This window comes from Drosophila montana, unplaced genomic scaffold (genome assembly GCF_035044405.1).
Source record: "Drosophila montana isolate Dmon_TW-CO22-7 unplaced genomic scaffold, ASM3504440v1 contig_3529_1, whole genome shotgun sequence".
Lineage (NCBI taxonomy): Eukaryota > Metazoa > Arthropoda > Insecta > Diptera > Drosophilidae > Drosophila > Drosophila montana.
Window position 1 is genome coordinate 302921 of NW_026998408.1, and position 19229 is coordinate 322149.

Sequence of the window (19229 nt, forward strand, 5' to 3'; positions counted from 1 at the left end):
CAGCCGAGTTTTTATCACAGCACTTTTTTTCTCTGTCTATTGTACAAAATCACAGCACATCTGTGAGTGTGTGCGAGTGTGTGTGTGTGTGTGTGTGTGTGTGTGTGTGTGTGGAACCAGTTGATATCCAACAACCGCCTGTGGAGTCAACAATGCGCCGTGTCCTTGCGTGTGCAGGACCTCGAAACAGAAGCCACGAGTCAGGATTAAAAGGGGCAATTGTCATTGAATAAAAGAAAACTATCTGAATAAAAAAGTAAAGGAACTTCTTGTTGATAAAAAATAAAACCGGGCTAAGTTGAAATTTCTGACGATAATTTAATGGGAAATAAATTTCCCATGCAATGATTAATAATTATGTGAAATATTGGATAACAATTTACAACTTCTACGTTATCGAAAGGTCCAATAAAATAAATATATACAATTTTATCGTCTTTCCCTCAACTAAGCTGATAAATAATTGTGAAATCCCAATTTGTGTGTTGGAAATTCAAAAATAATTGTTAAATTGGATGAGATATTAACTTGAAACCATATTGAAAAAAAACTATCTAAAACAGAGATTCGATTCTCTAAAATAAATTAAGCCCATAAATATATAGATATTACGTATTTAATTATAGTTTTTAGACATGTAAATATGCTAATGCGCATTTAATTATAAACCAATTTGAATAATAATTAAGCGCATGAATTTCTTAAAAGCTGTCATTTCCGTTAAGTGGGCGTGGCATACTTAAAAGTACCCCATGTAAGTGTTACAGTGTAACGATTAAATATGAAATAATACTATCATAGATCTCAACTCCAAAGCTGACAAACTAGACGCCGTTTAATGGCGACTTAAAGGGAGAATATATTCAATTAAATGATGATCAGGCCAGGTCTTGAGATCTTTATATGTATAAGTGGGCGTGGCGTACCTAAAAGTACCCTATATAAGTGTTAAGGGAAATGAGACTATAAGTTAGAAAATAATAACATAACAAATCGTAACTCCTCAGCTGAAAAACTAGAAGCCTGAAGATTATATGGACAAGGTCTTGAGATCTTTATAAGTATGGTAACTAAAAAGTACTTGTAAAGAAATCGGTTTTTTCTGATCTTAACATCTTTGAAATGATATTTCTCACCAATTAGAACTCTACGAGGTTCACAATAAGTTAACTTAAGTAACTCTGAATGGGTTTTGCCTGTATCACAAAGACTATATGGGAGAACACATCATATAAAATGATCATCAGAATAGATCTTAAGATCTTCAAAGATCTTAAGATCTTATAAGTACTTCTTATGAAATCGGTTTTTTCTGATCTTAACATCTTTGATATGATATTTCTCACCAATTGGAACTCTACTCGGTTCACAATAAGTTAACCTAAGTAACTCTGAATGGGTGTTGCCTGTATCCTAATCGCGTCCTCAAGCACACACTAGCACACACACTAGCACACACACACACACACACTTACACACACACACATTCGTATTCCTATTCCCATACCGTCGTCAGCTGCTTTCACTTATCATTTTAGCCTTTATTTTATTTTCACAGCCTTATTCCTGTTGAGCGCTACGTGCGTTTTACGTTGTTGTTGTTGTTGTTGTTGTTGTTATTGCGGCTTAGGATGTTTGAGTGTATAAGTGTGTGTGTGTGTGTGTGTGAGTGTGAGTGTGCCTTTGGTTAGGCGCTAGGATGAGCGCACTTGCCACTGTTTTGAGTGCAAAAGCGCGACGGCATTGTTGTTGTTGTTGTTATTGTTGCCGCATGCATTGTTGTGTTTGTTGTTGTTGTTGTTGTTGAGCCATCTCTCTGCTGCCAGCTTTAGACTTGCTTAGTGTGTGTCTGTGTGTGTGTGTGTGTGTGTGTGTAAGCTCCACTGGGATGCCAAACAGTAGCACAAAACAAAATCTAGTGAACTTCATAGGGATTAGCCTGCACGAAAGCAACAGATTTAAAAGCTTTCGCTCTGCTTTTTAAGTTCATTTGTGCGCTCTGTCTGTCTGTCTGCGTATGTGTGTGTGTATTTGTATGTGTGTGTGTGTGTGGCATTGTCCCTGCCGCTGTTGCCTTTGTTGACAAATGCGACTTGACAGTGGTGTGGCAAATCTCTTCTGGCGACACAGCCCAATCTCCTACTATCATTGTATGAGTGTGTGTGTGTGTGCCGGCTCCACATGGTCTTTGGCTTAGTCTTGGTCCCTGGTTCACTTAACACTTGGCATAGGTCACTTTAATAGCACAAAAAGCACTCATTCACAATCGGCACACTAGATTCATATGCAGCAGCACTCATTTGTATTCGTGCCAGCTCTTTCGCTCTTGCTGCCTTTTAGACATGCGCGCACGTTTAATCCTCATGCCCTAAAAATAATCCAATTGCACACCAACAACAACAGCACAACAAGAACAAGAGGAAGCAGCAGCAGCCGCAGCAGAAGAACAACAAGAAGAACTGCGTTCGACCGGCGCGAGTTAAAATACGGCACGAAAATAAATACAAAAGAGAGTGTGAGAGAGCAAAATGTGAGACGAACCTTCTTCCAGCATGTTTGGCACGATACTGAAGCGAAATGCGGAGCGCACAGCTCGTTTTGGCGCTCCAAGCGACGTAAACACGCACACACACACACACACAGAGAGTGCTCAGCGCACACACACACACACGCACGCATACAATGGCAGCCACAGATATCAACATGTGGCTCGGACTCTCTGCAATTGCGTGTGCTGCTCACTCACACACACACAGACACTCGCTCTCTCTCTCTCTCTATTACTCTCTGGCTCTGGTTGCGCTGTGGCTGTACGTTGAGCCTGGGCCGCATTACGCTTATCAAAGTATATCTCAGGGATTATACGAAATGAATGGAATTAAGGATTAATTTCCAAGGGATGTCATTTCGTTTTCGGATAATTCTGTGTGTGTGTGTGTGCGTGTGTTTGTGTGTGTGTGAGTTGCTGTTTGGTATTGCCAACAGCTTACGCTATAATGGATTCAGGTTCGCGCTGCTGCTGCTGCCACAGTCGCCGTCAAAATTGCCATGGGGTTTGGGTTATAAGAATACACCCGAGTTTATAATGCCAAAGCGGGTTATAATAAGACACAGGCGGCGAATACCCATAAAAAAAAACAAGGTGTGCATTGATTAGAACATGTCTGGGATTGGATAAGGCGTGTATGAACTACGGGTAGAAATATCTGCAGCCTATTTGGAAATATACAAGTTCGATAAAACTCAGAAGGGTTGAAGATAAAACAAACTATAAAATAAGCAAATATGATTATAGAATTGTTTTTTAAGTGCAGCCATAAAACAGTTTAATTTTTCGATATGCGAAATTTGAATAATAAATAATTGTCAACTAAATAAAACTTGACTATAATAGTTCAATAGATCTCAGTCTAGATTTCAATTGATTTACGCCCAAAATCTTGTTAGAGCTGAATAAAATTCGACTATAATAGATCTATAGATATCAACCTTTTAAAATAGCATTAACAATTTTATTCATGTTTTTTTTTCGCCTCAATTCCAATTGATTTACGCCGAAAAAATTTCAGCTCATTACGTACGCCCCCCTTGGCGCTGTTAATGGGCTGCCAACGACGCCACTGCTCATTATAATACCAAGCGATCCATAAAACGAAGAGTTAAATCCGAAATAATAATCCCGCACGAAATTAAATCCCTCGCCCACACGAGGTCGGCCGCCAAGCGCAAAACCAAAACCCAAACCCGAAATACTCAACAACGCCAACTCGCCGCCTCGCCGCCTCGCCGCGGCGCGCTGTTTGCCTGGAAAAAAGTTAATCCCCCCAGCAGCAGCAGCAGCGGCCGACATCGACGTTGACGTCGACGTCATCTCATGCGCCAACTTCACGCAGCCAACTGTGCGTCGCGCTGTGTGTGGTTTGGCGCGTCGCCCCCTCCCCCCGCGGTGCCCATGGGCTCGCCCAACGCCTTCATGTTTTTGGGCCTCTCGCTGCAGTTGGCAGCGACGCGAGCAGCGCTGCTGGTTTAAGGATTAACACAGACGCACAGACATTGCCGGCACACAAGCACAAGCACAAGCACACACGCACACACACACGCTCACACGCACACACACACACAGTTGTGCACGCAATGGGCAGCGCACAAAATCGTTGGGATTAATGCGGGATCTACTTTATTGCGAAAATATGCTCGACCAGCGAACGCCCGCTCCTCCACTCTCCACTCTCCCCGTTCCCCCTCAACTCCCCCCCTTGTGCACATCCTGTCCAGTCGTGGGGCAAATAATTTGGACGTTTGGCGCATGGATTGTAGCGACTTAAACGAATTGGGATTACGTTGGGTATGATTCATATGGAGGCTAAAACAACAACAAGCCAACTGGCTTTAAACAACAACAGCACACATCATGAGTGTGTATGTGTGTGCGTGTGTGTGCGTGCGTGTGTGTGTGTCTGTTGGCCATGTGCGTTTCCATTTATGCATGCTGCATTGGGGCATTCAAACGGATTACAGCAGAGCCAAAGCTCCAACCGCACTCCTCCCCCTCCCCCCTCTCTTGCCCCCCCCGTCGTGTTGGTTGTGCGCAAATTGAAAATGACCAAAAGGCAGCGCTTGCCCAATATGCTGTGCGCCCGGGATAATCCTTGAGGCGATCAATAAAGCGCCGCCAGCCAGGGGCCCATCAGTCAGACGGGCAGACAGACGGACAGATAGACAGGAGAGGGGGGGGGGGGTGTGTTGGGCATGTGATGGGTTTGGCATTGGGATTAGCAGCCCAGTCTCTCAGCAGAGAGCGAGACTCGTGGCAGGGACTCAGACAGAGACAGAGACGGAGACAGAGACGGAGACAGAGACGGAGACAGAGACGGGGGCATGCACCTGGCATTACTTTAGCTGGCGGCCTAATCCCAACTACCCTGCCCTGCATCCCCTCCCCTGCCCCTCCCACTTCAAAAGCAAACAGGAACGAAAACAAAAGCTTAGCTCGCCGGCAATGCCAAAGGAGCAGCAGCCGAGACGGAGGCAGAGGCTGAGGCTGAGGCTGAGGCTGAGGCTGAGGCAGAGGCAGAGGCAGAGGCTGAAACTTCTCTTCATTTGCGTCTGATGGGATTAGAGCCAAAAGCCAGATAAAGGGATAAAGGATTTCAAAATTCCAAATGCGTGCCGGGCGCATCGACAAAACTTTGGCTCGCAACTTTTGGCGCCAAATTCGCATGCAAAGCAGGCGACACACACACACACAGACAGAGGCTACCCTTTTGGGTCTAAGAGAGCCAGAGAGAGGGAGCGAGAGAGAGAGAGAGAGCGAGAGAGAGGGAGAGACTGCTCGGGTTGAGGTCCAGGTCGTGGATAAGTCGAAAACTTGCTGCTTACGGCTAATGTCCTTGGTCCTTGTGGTGCGGCTTGTGAAAGGGGGAGAGGTAGAGGGGGAGCGGGAGGGGGGGAAGGGGGTTGCTGCTGCTGGTGGTTGTTGTTGCATTTCGTTTCGTTTCGTTACGGTTTTGCTGTTGCTAATGTTGATTACGTTGATGATGATGATGATTGTGTTTGCGCTCAGGGATTATCAAAATGTCCTTGCAAATGCGAATTTAGGAATTAAACCGAATGGACTTCATAAACGTCCCAATCAGATATCTGATAATTAAGAAGAAGACTTTCGCAGATATAGCAAGAATTTTGGGTTTAAACGAATGAAGCACATTTTATTGAGTTTTCAATCTGATAACCAATTATCGAGAATTTAAAGAAAGAATAGGAATCAGGACTTAAAAAGCGATTTATATATACTTTCCAATCGGATATCTGATAATAAAGAAGAAATTTTGAGATTAAACGAAATAAGCATTTTATATATTTTTCAATCTAATATCCGATTATCAAGAATTTAAGGAAAGGAACGGAATTATACGACTTAATAACGTTTTATATATTTATTTAATAAACTTTTTATATATACACTTCCATCAGATATCTGATAATTTTGGAAAACTAATGGACCTGAAAGTTTCATATATACGTTCCAATCAGATGTCTGATAAGACTTTGTTAGACGGATTAGCCGAATGAAGCACATTTAATATAAGTACTATTTTTTAATCAGATATATAATTATTAAGAATTTCAATCAGATATCTTATTATCAGGAATATAGATGACAATTGCATGAATAATGCTGATTACGCGAGAATTATAAATGAACTGGCTCAGTCAGAAATCCATTAAGCCTCTGACATTATCATGCTGATAGACAAGTTTTTTTTCGAAATTTGAAACCGTACAAAAATACCAAATTGTGATTCACTTTAACTGGACTTTAAGTACATAAATCGCATGTTAAATAAACTTTACAAAAATTCTTATCTTGTTATTAGCGAACATTACTCAACGAAAGATATCAGAAAACCGATCAAGGAATAACCAGACTGTTGTCAACTATCTAAATGGATATGCACTGGCTTATAATATATGAACAAATTACCCGGCGTTGCGCGAGTCAAGCGAATAATGCTCATTAATTCTGTTTTCCTTCTTTTCGGGGACTCGAACTTCGTTCCTATAGCTTATGTATATTGAGGAAGAGCAGGCATACTAGAAGAAATTACCCGAAGAAATTACCCGGCGTTGCGCGGGTCAAGCGAATAATGCTGAAAAATAGAATTATTCTGTCTTCCGTCTTCTCGGGAGCACGAAATTCGTACTAAAGGCTTTATATATTAAGGAAGAGTTAAGTGCACACAAGAAGAAATTACCCGGCGTTGCCCGAGTCAAGCGAATAATGCTCAAAAATACAATTATACTGTCTTCCTTTTTTTTGGGGGCACGATATTCGTGCTTAAAGCTTTATATATTGAGGAAGAAGAAATTACCCGGCGTTGCCCGAGTCAAGCGAATAATGCTTATAAATTCTGTCTTCCTTCTTTTCGGGGACTCGAACTTCGTGCTTATAGCTTATGTAGATTGAGGAAGAGCAGACATACTAAGTGCAAACAAGAAGAAATTACCCGGCGTTGCCCGAGTCAAGCGAATGATGCTCAAATGATGCTCGTCTTTCGTGCTCATAGTCTTATAGCCTCTACTATTTTATAAATATTGAGCATATTTACATATATATTGAGGAGGAGCAGCCATACTAAGTGCAAATACACACACACACACACACATAACCTGGCAATAACCCTGGCCTAACTGCTCCATGGCCTTAATACTAAACATTTGGGCGGCCTTTGCACTAAGCCTAAGCAGACGGCAGTCAGCAGCAGCTCCTAATTACAAGTATATGCCGAAACATGCTTAAGAAACCCAAAATGTAATTCCACTTGTGTATTAATACATTTCACACACACACACACACACGCACAACTAGCTGGCTAAAGTTATCGTAAGTGATTTATCATTGTTATTGTTGTTGCTGTTATACTCCGCATTACATTTGGAATAGTTGGTTTAGTTATTTTCTATAAACGATAAGCACTTCTATTGAAGTATCTAATTTCTGTGACACTTTATAGGAGGAGTCCTCTTACTATATGATTCATTAAAGCTCAGCTGAATATCGGGAGTGCAGGGTAGAATACCTAGCTAGGGTATAATTAATATCTATGTATTATAGAATAGACTTGTCGAATACCAGTCGAAAGAATGGCTGTTGAATATCCGAGCTGAAGATATATATATATATATATATATAAATAATAGAATCGCATACACTCTATTATCCTCTCTCTCAAACGGGGTAACTCTGCGTCGCGCATACCCTTTCGGCGTGCATTTATTCAATTATATTTGTACTTATTATTGTTTGCTTCACTGGCTGCTGGCGCTTCAAAGTGTCTTGATAATCACGTGGCAGAGACTACGCGTGTGTGTGTGTGTGTGTGTGTGTGTGTGTGTAGGTGTGTGTGGCAGACAGAGCTATGCTAGGATAGATGCCCGACTACTAGTATTTATTTGATTATAAGTCACTGTTGCCTCCGATGGGCGAGGAGGGGGACTGAAAGGGAGAAGGGAAAGGGGTCAGAGGAGAGAGAGAGAGAGATGGGGGGGGAGAGGGGAAAGCAGGTTTGTTGGCCAGATGCGTCGCTGAAGACTTTAAGCTGTTCGTAATGCGCACTGTCTAGTTTATGCACAACACACAAAAGGTGACCAAAGGATGCGGATGCGGAGGCGGATATGCAGGCGGATGTGGAAGCGGATATGTGTGGGAGGCACCTTCAGCTCGACTAGGAGTTTCAGTTTCAGCTGCAGCTGTTGTTCGATTCGATTCAATTCGATTCGATTCGATTTGGTTTTGCAGGAACATTTAAATCCCAAAAATCTGCAGCAAGAAGGGAAGCTGTCAGGATTAACTGGCTCCTGTTGCTCCTCCTCCTCCTCATCCAACGACAACAACTGCAATTTGCAGTTCATCTAGGAGAGGAGGAGATGCTGCTGCCAAGTGGGAGTACCTGATGTTCGCTTAATTCAATCGATGGCACCTGCAGCTGCAATCCTCTCCAGCTCCTGCTCCCGCTCCCTCTTCCTTTCCAGTTCCTTTTTGGTTTGGCCAAATCCCTTTTTGCTTATAATTCGAAAATGTTGCCTCCTGTTGCATTTGGCATTTATTTGAATTTGTATCCCTGAATCTATGCGACGGGCGAACGAGCAGCAGCTTTTGGGCGACATATTGTGTGCGTCTATATCATGGGGTTATGGGTGGGTCACAAATCCTTTGCACAGCTTGGAATTTGCGCCGGGCTGCACATGGGCCAAATCCGGGAATGAAGTAAACCGGACCCGACTCAAATGCTCTGCTCGAACTGGTGTCCCCCCCCTGTTGTCCCCCCTGTTGCCTCTCTGTCTCTGTCTCTGTGCATAACGCTTAACACTTAAGCTGCAGCCGCGCCTGCCCCCGCCTCCTGTCTCCCCCCGTCTCCCCCCCCCCGACCTGGCACTTGGAGCATGAGTCCGTTCATCATATGTATTTTGTATTTGCATTTGTATCTGTATCTACACAGTAGTGCAGCTACTTTTGCGACTGATTGCGAAATTTGTGCCACAAACCGACCGACCGACCGACCGACCGACAATCGCCTTCAGTTCGTCTACCCCCCCCCGTCCCCCATTCTCCGACAATGCCTGCTCCGCATATTTGTTGATTACCAGAAAACTGGGCGACACTCCTGATGATTTAACACAGAACACGGAAAAGCAGTAGCCGGTAGCCGGTACCCGTAACGGGCATTAGACTACGGCCTTGCACCTGTGTTTGGGGGTTGGTTCCTGCTTTGGGGGATTGCTGGATTATCGACATGTACGGGAGCACACGGCACAAGGTAATGCATAGGTTTTTAAAAGCACACATCGAGTTCTTTAAGATGAAAGCTGTTTTTTTTTCTTATAGCCTGATGTACATATCTTATTGAAATCTGAGCGTAAATTGAAAGGCAAACCGTTTTTAAAGTTTTGCAGGGACATTTATAGATTGAATATACTTCTATGCAACCAAAATCTTTATATATAAAACTGTTTGTCCTGACTGACTGACTGACTGACTGATTGACTGATTGACTGATTGACCGATTGACCGATTGACCGATTGACTGATTGACTGATTGACTGACTGATTGACTGAATGACTGACTGACTGACTGACTGACTAACTGATTGACTAACTGATTGACTGACTGACAGACTGACAGACTGACTGATTGACTGACTGAATGATTGACTGACTGACTGACTGACTGACTGAGTGATTGATTGACTGATTGACTGACTGACTGATTGAATGACTGACTGACTAACTGACTGACTGACTGACTGACTGATTGGTGATCAACGCACGCTAAGACGGCGTTTCGGGAAATTCCACCCGGAAGCGTGGAAAAATCGCGAAAAGTTTTTTGTTTACCATCCGAACGGCCTCAAACTCATTTTCATATATCTTTGTAGAATTTAATTTGAGGTGTGTTTCGCACTCTTTGGATAATCTATCCCTCCTTGGTGGAAATGGAGGTCAAAGATTAGATGGATGACGTTTCGCGCTAAATTTTATTTCCAAGGATCTATACGAAAAATCATTTGGGACGTGTTTCACGCTTTTCGCAGAATCCTAGCTTCCTCGTTGGAAAATATGATCCAACAATATTTTGGGCTAAATTTTAAGCTATAAACTTATCCTCAAAGCGTTTCAGTGATTTGGGAATTCCACCCACAACAGTGGTAAATAGGCGGAAATCGATTGTATGAAAATGTTTTACCGTTCGATCGGTTTCAAACTCAATTTCAAAGATCTTTGAGAGAATTTATTTGCGTGGCTCGGGGTACACCCGCTAGTTGATTTATATCGTAAGAGTTTGATCAGATATTTCTTCGCCCAATTTAATTTCCATGCAATAAAAGCAAGAGGTAAATATGAGTATACATTAGTTTAGAGATCAGCTCCAGCATTTTCACAAATAGTTGCTATTTATTTCGTAGTTTATTCTATAAAAGTAAGAATTTCAAAATCACAAAACTGATCTCTGACTCGGCACTTAAATTCTGATTTCCTTTAACAACTCGACAGCAAATTTAAATTGAAACGAACTGAAAGCCATACACACACACCTGCACACCTACACACCTGCACACACATGCACATGTCGATCCGTTTGGCGTGTGCATAATGTGAGGAGTCGCGTATTTTTGAAACCTGAGCAGTCGCGTTCGCTTATGCATACAGCAAGAGCCGCCTGGCTTATGTCAGCCGCTGATGCAGCAGCTCCGGCTCTAGCGGAGCCACCGAATGGACGGTGACCCTGGCAACTGCAGTGCCAGCAGCAGCAACAACAATAACAAAGCTCTGCCCAAACAATGGTCGAGTGGAGGTCAATTGGGGTTGGGGTTGGGGGGCAGTTGGAGCTCTGGTGAACGCGTTGATCCACAAACGTGTCGTTAACTAAGGCGCAGTGATTTTCAATTGCAGAGCGCGGCACAAACTGTCTCTCTGTCTATGTGTGTGTGTGTGGCACGTGTGTGTATGTGTGTGCATAAGCTTATATAGGTGCCATACTGGCCATGGCACAAGTGGGCGTGGCAGGGGCAGGGGGCCGCCTGCATATTGACAAGTGCGGCCATTTGGGGATTTATTAAGGCTAACGTATGAAAATTTTGCATACTAAACTGCTGCATAAATCGAATCGAATCAAAATGCGACAAATAAAAATTGCCCCAAAATGCAGAGCACTGTTTGCAACTGTTCTATGTGTGTGTGTGTGTGAGAGGGGGTGTGTGTGTGTGTGAATGGGTGTGCGTGTGTGTGTGGGTTTGGGGGGATAAATATCGTGTTGCGTCGCTGAGCAGCTTAGGCGTAATAAACACACGCACACGAAAACAAACAAACAGATTTACATATAAGACTCATACACACTCGCACACACACACGCACACACGCATACACACACTCGCATGCAGCCGTATGTTAAATGAGAGCAACAACAAGGATACAAAATAACCTTTCCATTTGCTTGATGCCGTTTTGCTGTGCAAATCCTCAAAATACACTACAAAACACATTACACACACGCACACACACACGCACACACACTCACACACACTTATGTTTGAGTGAGCCATTCACAAATTCAAATCTAACGCACGTTTCTATCCAACTATCATGGCACATGCCACCTGATCCGACCATGCCCCCCCCCTTCCCTCTTTGGGCGCTCCCTTTCAATTCGTACCAAATACCCCTCCCCCTCTCCTCCCCCCCAGAGGCAACGATTTAGCCAGCAGCTTAACAGCAACAGGGACGACAGCAAATTTTGGCTCAATTCGTAACGTTTCTTCATGTAAATGCAGTGCAAACGAATTCCAAAAATATGCTCTATGCAAATATTGGCGGATTACCAAAAATATTCGGGAATATGCTGAGCAGTAAAGCGAATTAATTGAATGAATATCTAGAAATGGCAGGCAAAGCTGATTACTGGACATAGAATATGAATATATATTAAATTTTCAGGCGTCGGACTAGCAAGCGTGAAGTCGCTGGTTCAAATCTAGCAGCATTTACTTTTATTTATATATTTTAATTGAATTTGTTATTCTTCTCTCTCTCTCAAATTTTTTGGCGTCGGACTAACAAGCGTGAAGTCGCCGGTTCAAATCTAGCAACATTTTTCCGTATATATTTTATTTTGTGGATTTGTTTATTTTCTCTCTCTCTCTCAGATTTCAAGACTTCAGACTTACAAGCAGTAAGTCGCTGGTTCAAATCTAGCAGCATTTGATTGAATTTGTTTATCTTCTGTCTCGTTCTCTCAGATTTCTATGCGTCGGACAAACAATCGATAAGTCACCGGTTCAAATCTAGCAATATTTTTCATTATTAATATATTTTTATTCAATTTGTTAATCTTCTCCCTCTCTCTCGCTCTCACTCTCTCTCTCTCTCTCTCACTCTCACTCGCTCGCATTTAAATAATCTTTATAATAACTTTAGCTTTAATCTTCCACTTTAATCTTAATATTCTGGGCATACTCATACATGTGTCAGGCACTGTAGCTCACTTTTCGCAACTGAGCCCAGAGTTTGGCAATTGAAAACTTACAAGCGCTGCTGTTAGAGAGATACCATAAATTGGCCATAATACCACAACAACCTGTTGAGCCCAAAAGGCAAACACACAGCCGACAAAAAAAAAGAAGAGAGCAGCGCGAAAGCGTTGCGTATACGCCGCGAGTGCCGGCACAAGGAGGCGAAGGAATCAACTCGAAACTGTCACGCCTCCGCAGCCTTGTTGTTGTAGTTGTTGTTGTAGTTGTTGTATTGGCCACAGCTACAGCTACACATGGCCAAAATAGCTCCACAAGTGTGTGTTGACGTTCATTTGACGCAACAGCCGCACCCTCCCAACCCCAGCCCCAACCGCAGTCCTCCCTCCCCAGGCACACAACAACTCTTATTGTGTATGTGTGTGTCTCTTCGTGCTCTCGACAGCCACAGCCAAAGCAAAACGAATGCTTGTTTGCACACAGAGAGAAAGGGAGAGAGAAAGGGAGAGAGAGAGGGAGGGAGAGAGGGCGAGCTGTAGCCAGATGGAAGGTAAAATAAATGTTATGAATGCTTCATATGCTTAATCCAGGGGATTTGGATGCATATACGATGAGTGTGTGTGTGTGTACTTTGTGTGTGTGTGTGTGTGTGTGTGTGTGTGTGTGTTGTGTTGTGTCTGTTATGGCAAACGAACAGACTCTGTTTGTATACGTATGCAAAAGGATTTTAGATTCGGCAGCGACAATCTATCTGACAGATACACCAGCTACCAGCTACAAGTATCTATGTATCTATGTATCTGTATCTGTAGCTGTTGTATCTGTAGCTGTGCATGATTGTGAATGCGTACAGCTAGACTCTTTGTCCATGGCTAAACTAGTATTGATGAACTAAACAAGATTACCAGCAGCAGAAGGCCACTCAAAGAGAGAGAGGGAGAGGGGGAGGGAGGGAGAGAGGGAGTGTAGAGCTCGTTCATAACCCGGTTAAAGTTGCACAAATCCTTAAAGCTGCCATGCAACATGGGGCACACACATAATCACCAGTTGCCAGTTCGGCCAAAGGCATTTTTATAATGATGTGGTTGCTGCCCCTCTATTATTGAGCTCCTCCAGCGAGGCCACCGATACTCTATCGCAGCCGGATTAAGGGTATTTGCGACCCGACTCCCCTACCATTCGCTGGGCGGGATTTAGGCACACGGATTTGTGTGATTTATGCAACATTTTGTTCGGTTTTAGTCGCAATTCGATTGCAATATTCCAATACCAAGGGAGGGGAGGGAGAGAGAGAGGGAGGGAGGGCAGGGACGAGGGGCCTCTTGTAATCAGATTTGAGGTTAGAGATTAAATGTATTCAAATGTATGCCTCGAAATAAATATTATATCCAATAAGCATAGATAATGAGGGAGAGCAGGCCGAGGGGCCTGAGATGAAATATCAAATATATAATATATATTTATTTAGTTTAATCTAATTTATATTAGAATTTTAACTGGATTCAAATGTATGTTTGCTGCCTGCCTCGAAATAGTGGCAACTTTTTCGAATTTAATCTAATTAATATTCGAATTTCAACTGGATATAGCACGTTAAATAAAACGATTTGGCATTTGTGTAAAACTATTTATGTTGGGATTTTCTGCGTACACTTTAATGTATTCTATGCGTTTAGGCTCTATTAAATATCTCATTTGCCAACTGGTTTTATGACGTTGGCTAAAAACTAAAAAAACTAAACCGCTAAAACTCTTTTGAAAGCCGTTTAGGCAAATTTATGTAAATTTAAAGGCTTTTGAAAATAGTTGAAAAAAAGTTAACATCGTTTTGTCTACACCTCTCTATCGGCCCCTCCTTCTCTCTCTCTCTCACCCTTCTTTTTTGCTCTCTCTTCCCTGCCTCTCTTTTTCTATACATCTCGATCTCTCTCTCTCCTTCTTTATACATCTCTTTCTCTATACATCCTTTTCTCTATACATCTCTTTCTGTATACATCTCTTTCTCTATACAGCTCAGACTCCATGCATCTCTTTCTCTATACATCTCTTTCTGTATACATCTCTATCTCTATACATCTCTTTCTGTATACATCTCTATCTCTATTCATCTCTTTCTCTATACATCTCTTTCTCTATGCATCTCTTTCTCTATACATCTCTTTCTCTAGACTTCTCTTTCTCTATACATCTCTTTCTTTATACATCTCTTTTGTCTATGCATCTCTTTCTCTATACATCTCTTTCTCTAGACATCTCTATTTCTATACATCTCTTTCTTTATACATCTCTTTCTCTATACATCTCTATCTCTATACATTTCATTCTCTTTCTCAACATCTCTTTCTCTATACATTTCTTTCTCTATACATCTCTTTCTCTATGCATCTCTTTCTCTATACATCTCTTTCTTTATACATCTCTTTCTCTATACATTTCTATCTCTAAACATTTCATTCTCTTTCTCAACATCTCTTTCACTATACATTTCTTTCTCTATACATCTTTTTCTCTATACATCTCTTTCTCTTACTCTATATATATTTTTCTCTATACATCTCTTTCTCTTTCTCCAAACATCTCCTTCTCATTCTCTATACATCTCTATCTCTGTCTATCTCCTTCTCTCCCTCTCTAAAACAAAACTTTGTTTCTGTAACTATATCTTTCTCTGTCGCTCACTTTTTTGTTACACGTATTTTCTCTTAATTTCTCACTTTCTCTCTTTGCTCACCATTAAATAACTTAACTGTCTAATAAATTGAATTTATAGAGTTTTCGGGTACTCACGATTTACTTTGCTGACATCGAAGTCGCGCCGGGATTCCAAAGCCGGATGGCTGAGCAGCTTCTCGGCCTGCTGCTGTGCCTGGACGCCCACGGCCATGCCCAGAGCGGCTGGCGGCAGGCAGGAGATGCTGCCGCGCTCCTCGCGCTCCCGTTCCCGCTCCCGCTCGCGCTCGCTCTTCGGTGTCGCCGCCAGGGAGGCATTCTGACTAGAGCCCGCCGAGGAGGACAACGCGTTGCCGCTGCCGGCGTCCGAGTTGAGCAAAAGCTGCTGCTGCTGCTGCTGCTGCTGCAACTGCTGCGATTGTTGCTGCTGCTGCTGTTGCTGCTGCTGTTGTTGGTGTTGCAGCTGATGCTGATGCGGCACCAGGCCCACGGCAGGCGGACTGCCCTCTGTGGAGCGTCGCCCGACGGCATTAGCTGCCTCCGAGCCAGCCTGTTGCTGCTGTTGCTGCTGCTGTTGTTGTTGTTGTTGCTGCTGTTGTTGTTGCTGGTGATGCTGATGCTGCATCTGCAGCTGTGTCAGCTTCTCCTGCACGCCCTGCAGCGAGGCGCGTCTGTGCTGCAATTGGCCAAGGCCGACGCCGGCTTCGTCGACAATGACGCTGTGCGTCGGCGACAGCGAGTGCTCCTTCTTGACGGCCATGTCCATCAAGCTGGCGGCAGCCGATGGCGATTTGGCATTGGCATTGGCATTGGCATTGGCATTGGCCGCGGCGACCACAGCCGCCGCATTGGCCGCACGGGTGAGCGCCAGGGCCTGGCTCTGTGCGGGAGAGAAATGAGTACAGATGAGTATCGAGTAGAGATGCGATCGGGAAATAGGAATCCCGTGGAGAGGAGTATCTTTTATTAAAGTAATTTAAAAATACGGTCACACTTTCTCTGTGTGGGAGAAATGAGTACAGATGAGTATCGATAAGAGATGGGATCAGGAACGGGACAACGAATCCCGCGGAAAAGAGTATTTTCATATTAAAGTAATTTAAAGTTTTGTAAATATGGGCACACTTTCTGTGTGTGGGAGAGAAATGAGTACAGATGAGTATTGAGTAGAGATGCAATCGGGAAAAATGAATCCCGTGGATAGGAGTATCTTTTATTAAAGTAATTTAAAAATACGGTCACACTTTCTGTGTATGGGAGAAATGAGTACAAATGAGTCGAGATGCGATCGGGAAAAAGGAATCCCGTGGATAGGAGTATCTTTTATTAAAGTAATTTAAAAATACGGTCACACTTTCTGCGTGTGGGTGAAATGAGTACAAATGAGTATCGAGTAGAAATGGGATCAGAGACGGGACAACAAATCCCGTGAATAAGAGAATTTTTTATAAATTAATTTAAAGTTATGTAAATACGGTCACACTTTCTGTGTGTGGGAGAAATGAGTACAAATGAGTATCGAGTAGGAATGGGATCGGGAAAAAGGAATCCCGTGGATAGGAGTATCTTTTATTAAACTAATTTAAAAATACGGTCACACTTTCTGGGTGTGGGGAGAAATGAGTACAGCTGAGTATTGAGTAGAGATGGGATCAGGAACGGAACAACGAAACCCGCGGAAAAGAATATTTTCATATTAAAGTAATTTTAAGATGTGCAAATATGGTCACACTTTGGGAGAAATGAGTACAGATGAGTATCGAGTAGAGATGCAATCGGGAAAAAGGAATACCGTGGATAAAAGCATTTTTTATGAAAGTTATCTTAAGTTTTGTAAATATGGTCACACTTTCTGAGTGTCAGAGAAATGAGTAAATGATAAGGATTTTTTATTAAAGTAATTTGATAATAAGGAACATTTTTAATGTAATTTAATTTTTTGGTCACACTTTCTGCGTTCAATTCTTAATATTAATAGCACGCATTAGAAAGAAAATATAAATCTAATATAAGACGAAATCGAGTTTTCTCCCCATGATCGTGCCCATCTCCAAGTCAATTGATTTATTTGTCTAGCTAAGTGTTGATTCGGTTTGAATGCGCCCAAAAAATTTCACTTGATTCTTCACTTTTATTCTGTGCACCTAAAAATAACAACCCAAATATCAATTGTATTGATTGATTAAGTCCACAATGGCCCGAACTTCGCATCGATAGTGGCAGCTCCAAAGAAAATGCAAGAGACCTCAGCTCCGAGCTCCAAGCTCCAATCGAAGAGCTCCAGTCTCCAATCTACGAGCTGCCTCTCGCCTGACAGGCGTTGATTTCTATTGATTTGGGGGCGCCCGATTTGTTTGCTTTCTATAATTTGGCAGGTAATTTGGCGAATCACGAAATTGTCTTTAATGACGCGAGGCTTAAGACTCCGTCGAGAGACTCCAACCCCGCCCCCCCCCTCGATCCTCTACTCTTTGCCGCTCAGCGGAGCGTAACTAAATTAATGTTTCTGGCTCTCTGCGGCCATTAGTTGGCTTTTTTTTTCGTTGTTGTTGTTGTTGCCTAACTCTTCCTCTATTAATAAGCTGACTGAAAAAATTGAAATCGAGTGGCAAGTGGAAAAAAAGTTGAACCAGCGACCTGCCGACGCATAAGCCACGCCAGCGCCTAGGGAAGCTCACCTCAATTAAAGCCGTGGCTACCGTTTACCGTTTCGTCCTGCTCTCTTTCTCTTTTTTTTTTTTGCCTGATCTTCGCCTGGCACGCAAGGAATTCCTACACATATTTCTTATTAGTTTTTTTTTTTTCGGCAGCCCCAAAATTATGGTATTCGGATCGGGGCTGATCGTGCGGATAAACTTAAATCGCGCCGATGCGAAGGTTTGCGAAGGTTGCGAAGGTTGCGAAGGTTATCTAAGCACCAGAACCATAAAACTTGGCAGCTTCTGCTTCTTGCCTCTGGCTAGTTTGTCAAATGCCAGACAAAAACTTGCCACGGCCGTGAATTGCCAAAAATGTGAGGAGAGAGCATGACAAACTATAAGATACCCTGGCAAAAGACGTAACTGAATGCTGGTCGAAAGATTCAAAAGCCACAAAAAAGAGTTCAAGAATTAAATTCGAGTGTCCACTCAGAAATTCAAAATGGTTCAAAGATATTTACAAATAAAATAATTAAATAAAAATTTCTTTTAATATAAAGAATTCGCCTGATTTTCAATTTAATATTATAATAATATTTTGCATATAATAAAAAATGTATATAAAGTTCTTATTTTTAAACTTTTTCTATTTGATGCCAAACAAAAACTTGCCACGTCCGCGAATTGCCAAAAACGTGCGGCAAATGCAGCAGAGAATGGCAAACTAAAAGATACCCTGGCAAAATAATGAATGCTGCTCGAAACTACAAAAATCCATGTAAACAGTTCAAGAATTATATTCTAGTGTTTTAACCCTTCAGAAATTCAAATTTCTTCAATTTATCAAACTTTGTTCTAGCGTCTAATTCCCTCAGAAATTCAAATTTCCTTTAAATTATAATATTTTTCCTGATTTGCAATTATGTTTAAATATTTTGTATATAGTAAAAAAGATATATTAAGTTTTTATGCTTAAACATTTTCTATTTGATCCACATAAGGAGTTCAGCAAATATATTCTACAGTCTATTCCGCTCAGAAATTTAAATTTCCTTTAAATTATATAATTTATTTAACTTTAATCTAGTCTGTCTAAATCCGCTCAGAAATTCAAATTTCCCTTAAATTGAATAATTTTCCTGATTTTCAATTTAATTTAAATATTTTGCATATATAAAATATGTATAAAATTCTTTATTTTTAAGCATTTTCTATTTGATCCACATAAAGAGTTCAGCAAATATATTCTACAGTCTATTCCGCTCAGAAATTTAAATTTCTTTTAAATTATATAATTTATACAACTTTAATCTAGTCTGTCTAAATCCACTTAGAAATTCCAATTTCCTTTAAATTAAATAATTTTACCAATTTGTAATTTAATTAAAATATATT

The 19229-nt window shown here is 42.0% G+C and overlaps 1 protein-coding gene across 3 annotated transcripts in view; it reads right to left on the minus strand.

The window, feature by feature from the left end:
- The window catches only part of dve (SATB1_N and homeodomain domain-containing protein dve), a 102123-nt gene that overhangs the window by 24093 nt on the left and 58801 nt on the right, over nucleotides 1–19229 (minus strand). For 2 of the 3 annotated variants that reach the window (XM_064692225.1, XM_064692224.1), the window contains exon 2: nucleotides 15313–16075. In XM_064692225.1, coding sequence (XP_064548295.1) covers nucleotides 15313–15961 — 649 coding nt within the window. In that variant the 5' untranslated portion in view covers nucleotides 15962–16075. Of the gene's footprint in view, nucleotides 1–2541; nucleotides 2574–15312; nucleotides 16076–19229 lie in introns of those variants that run through there. The other variant, XM_064692226.1, reaches the window with a different exon arrangement.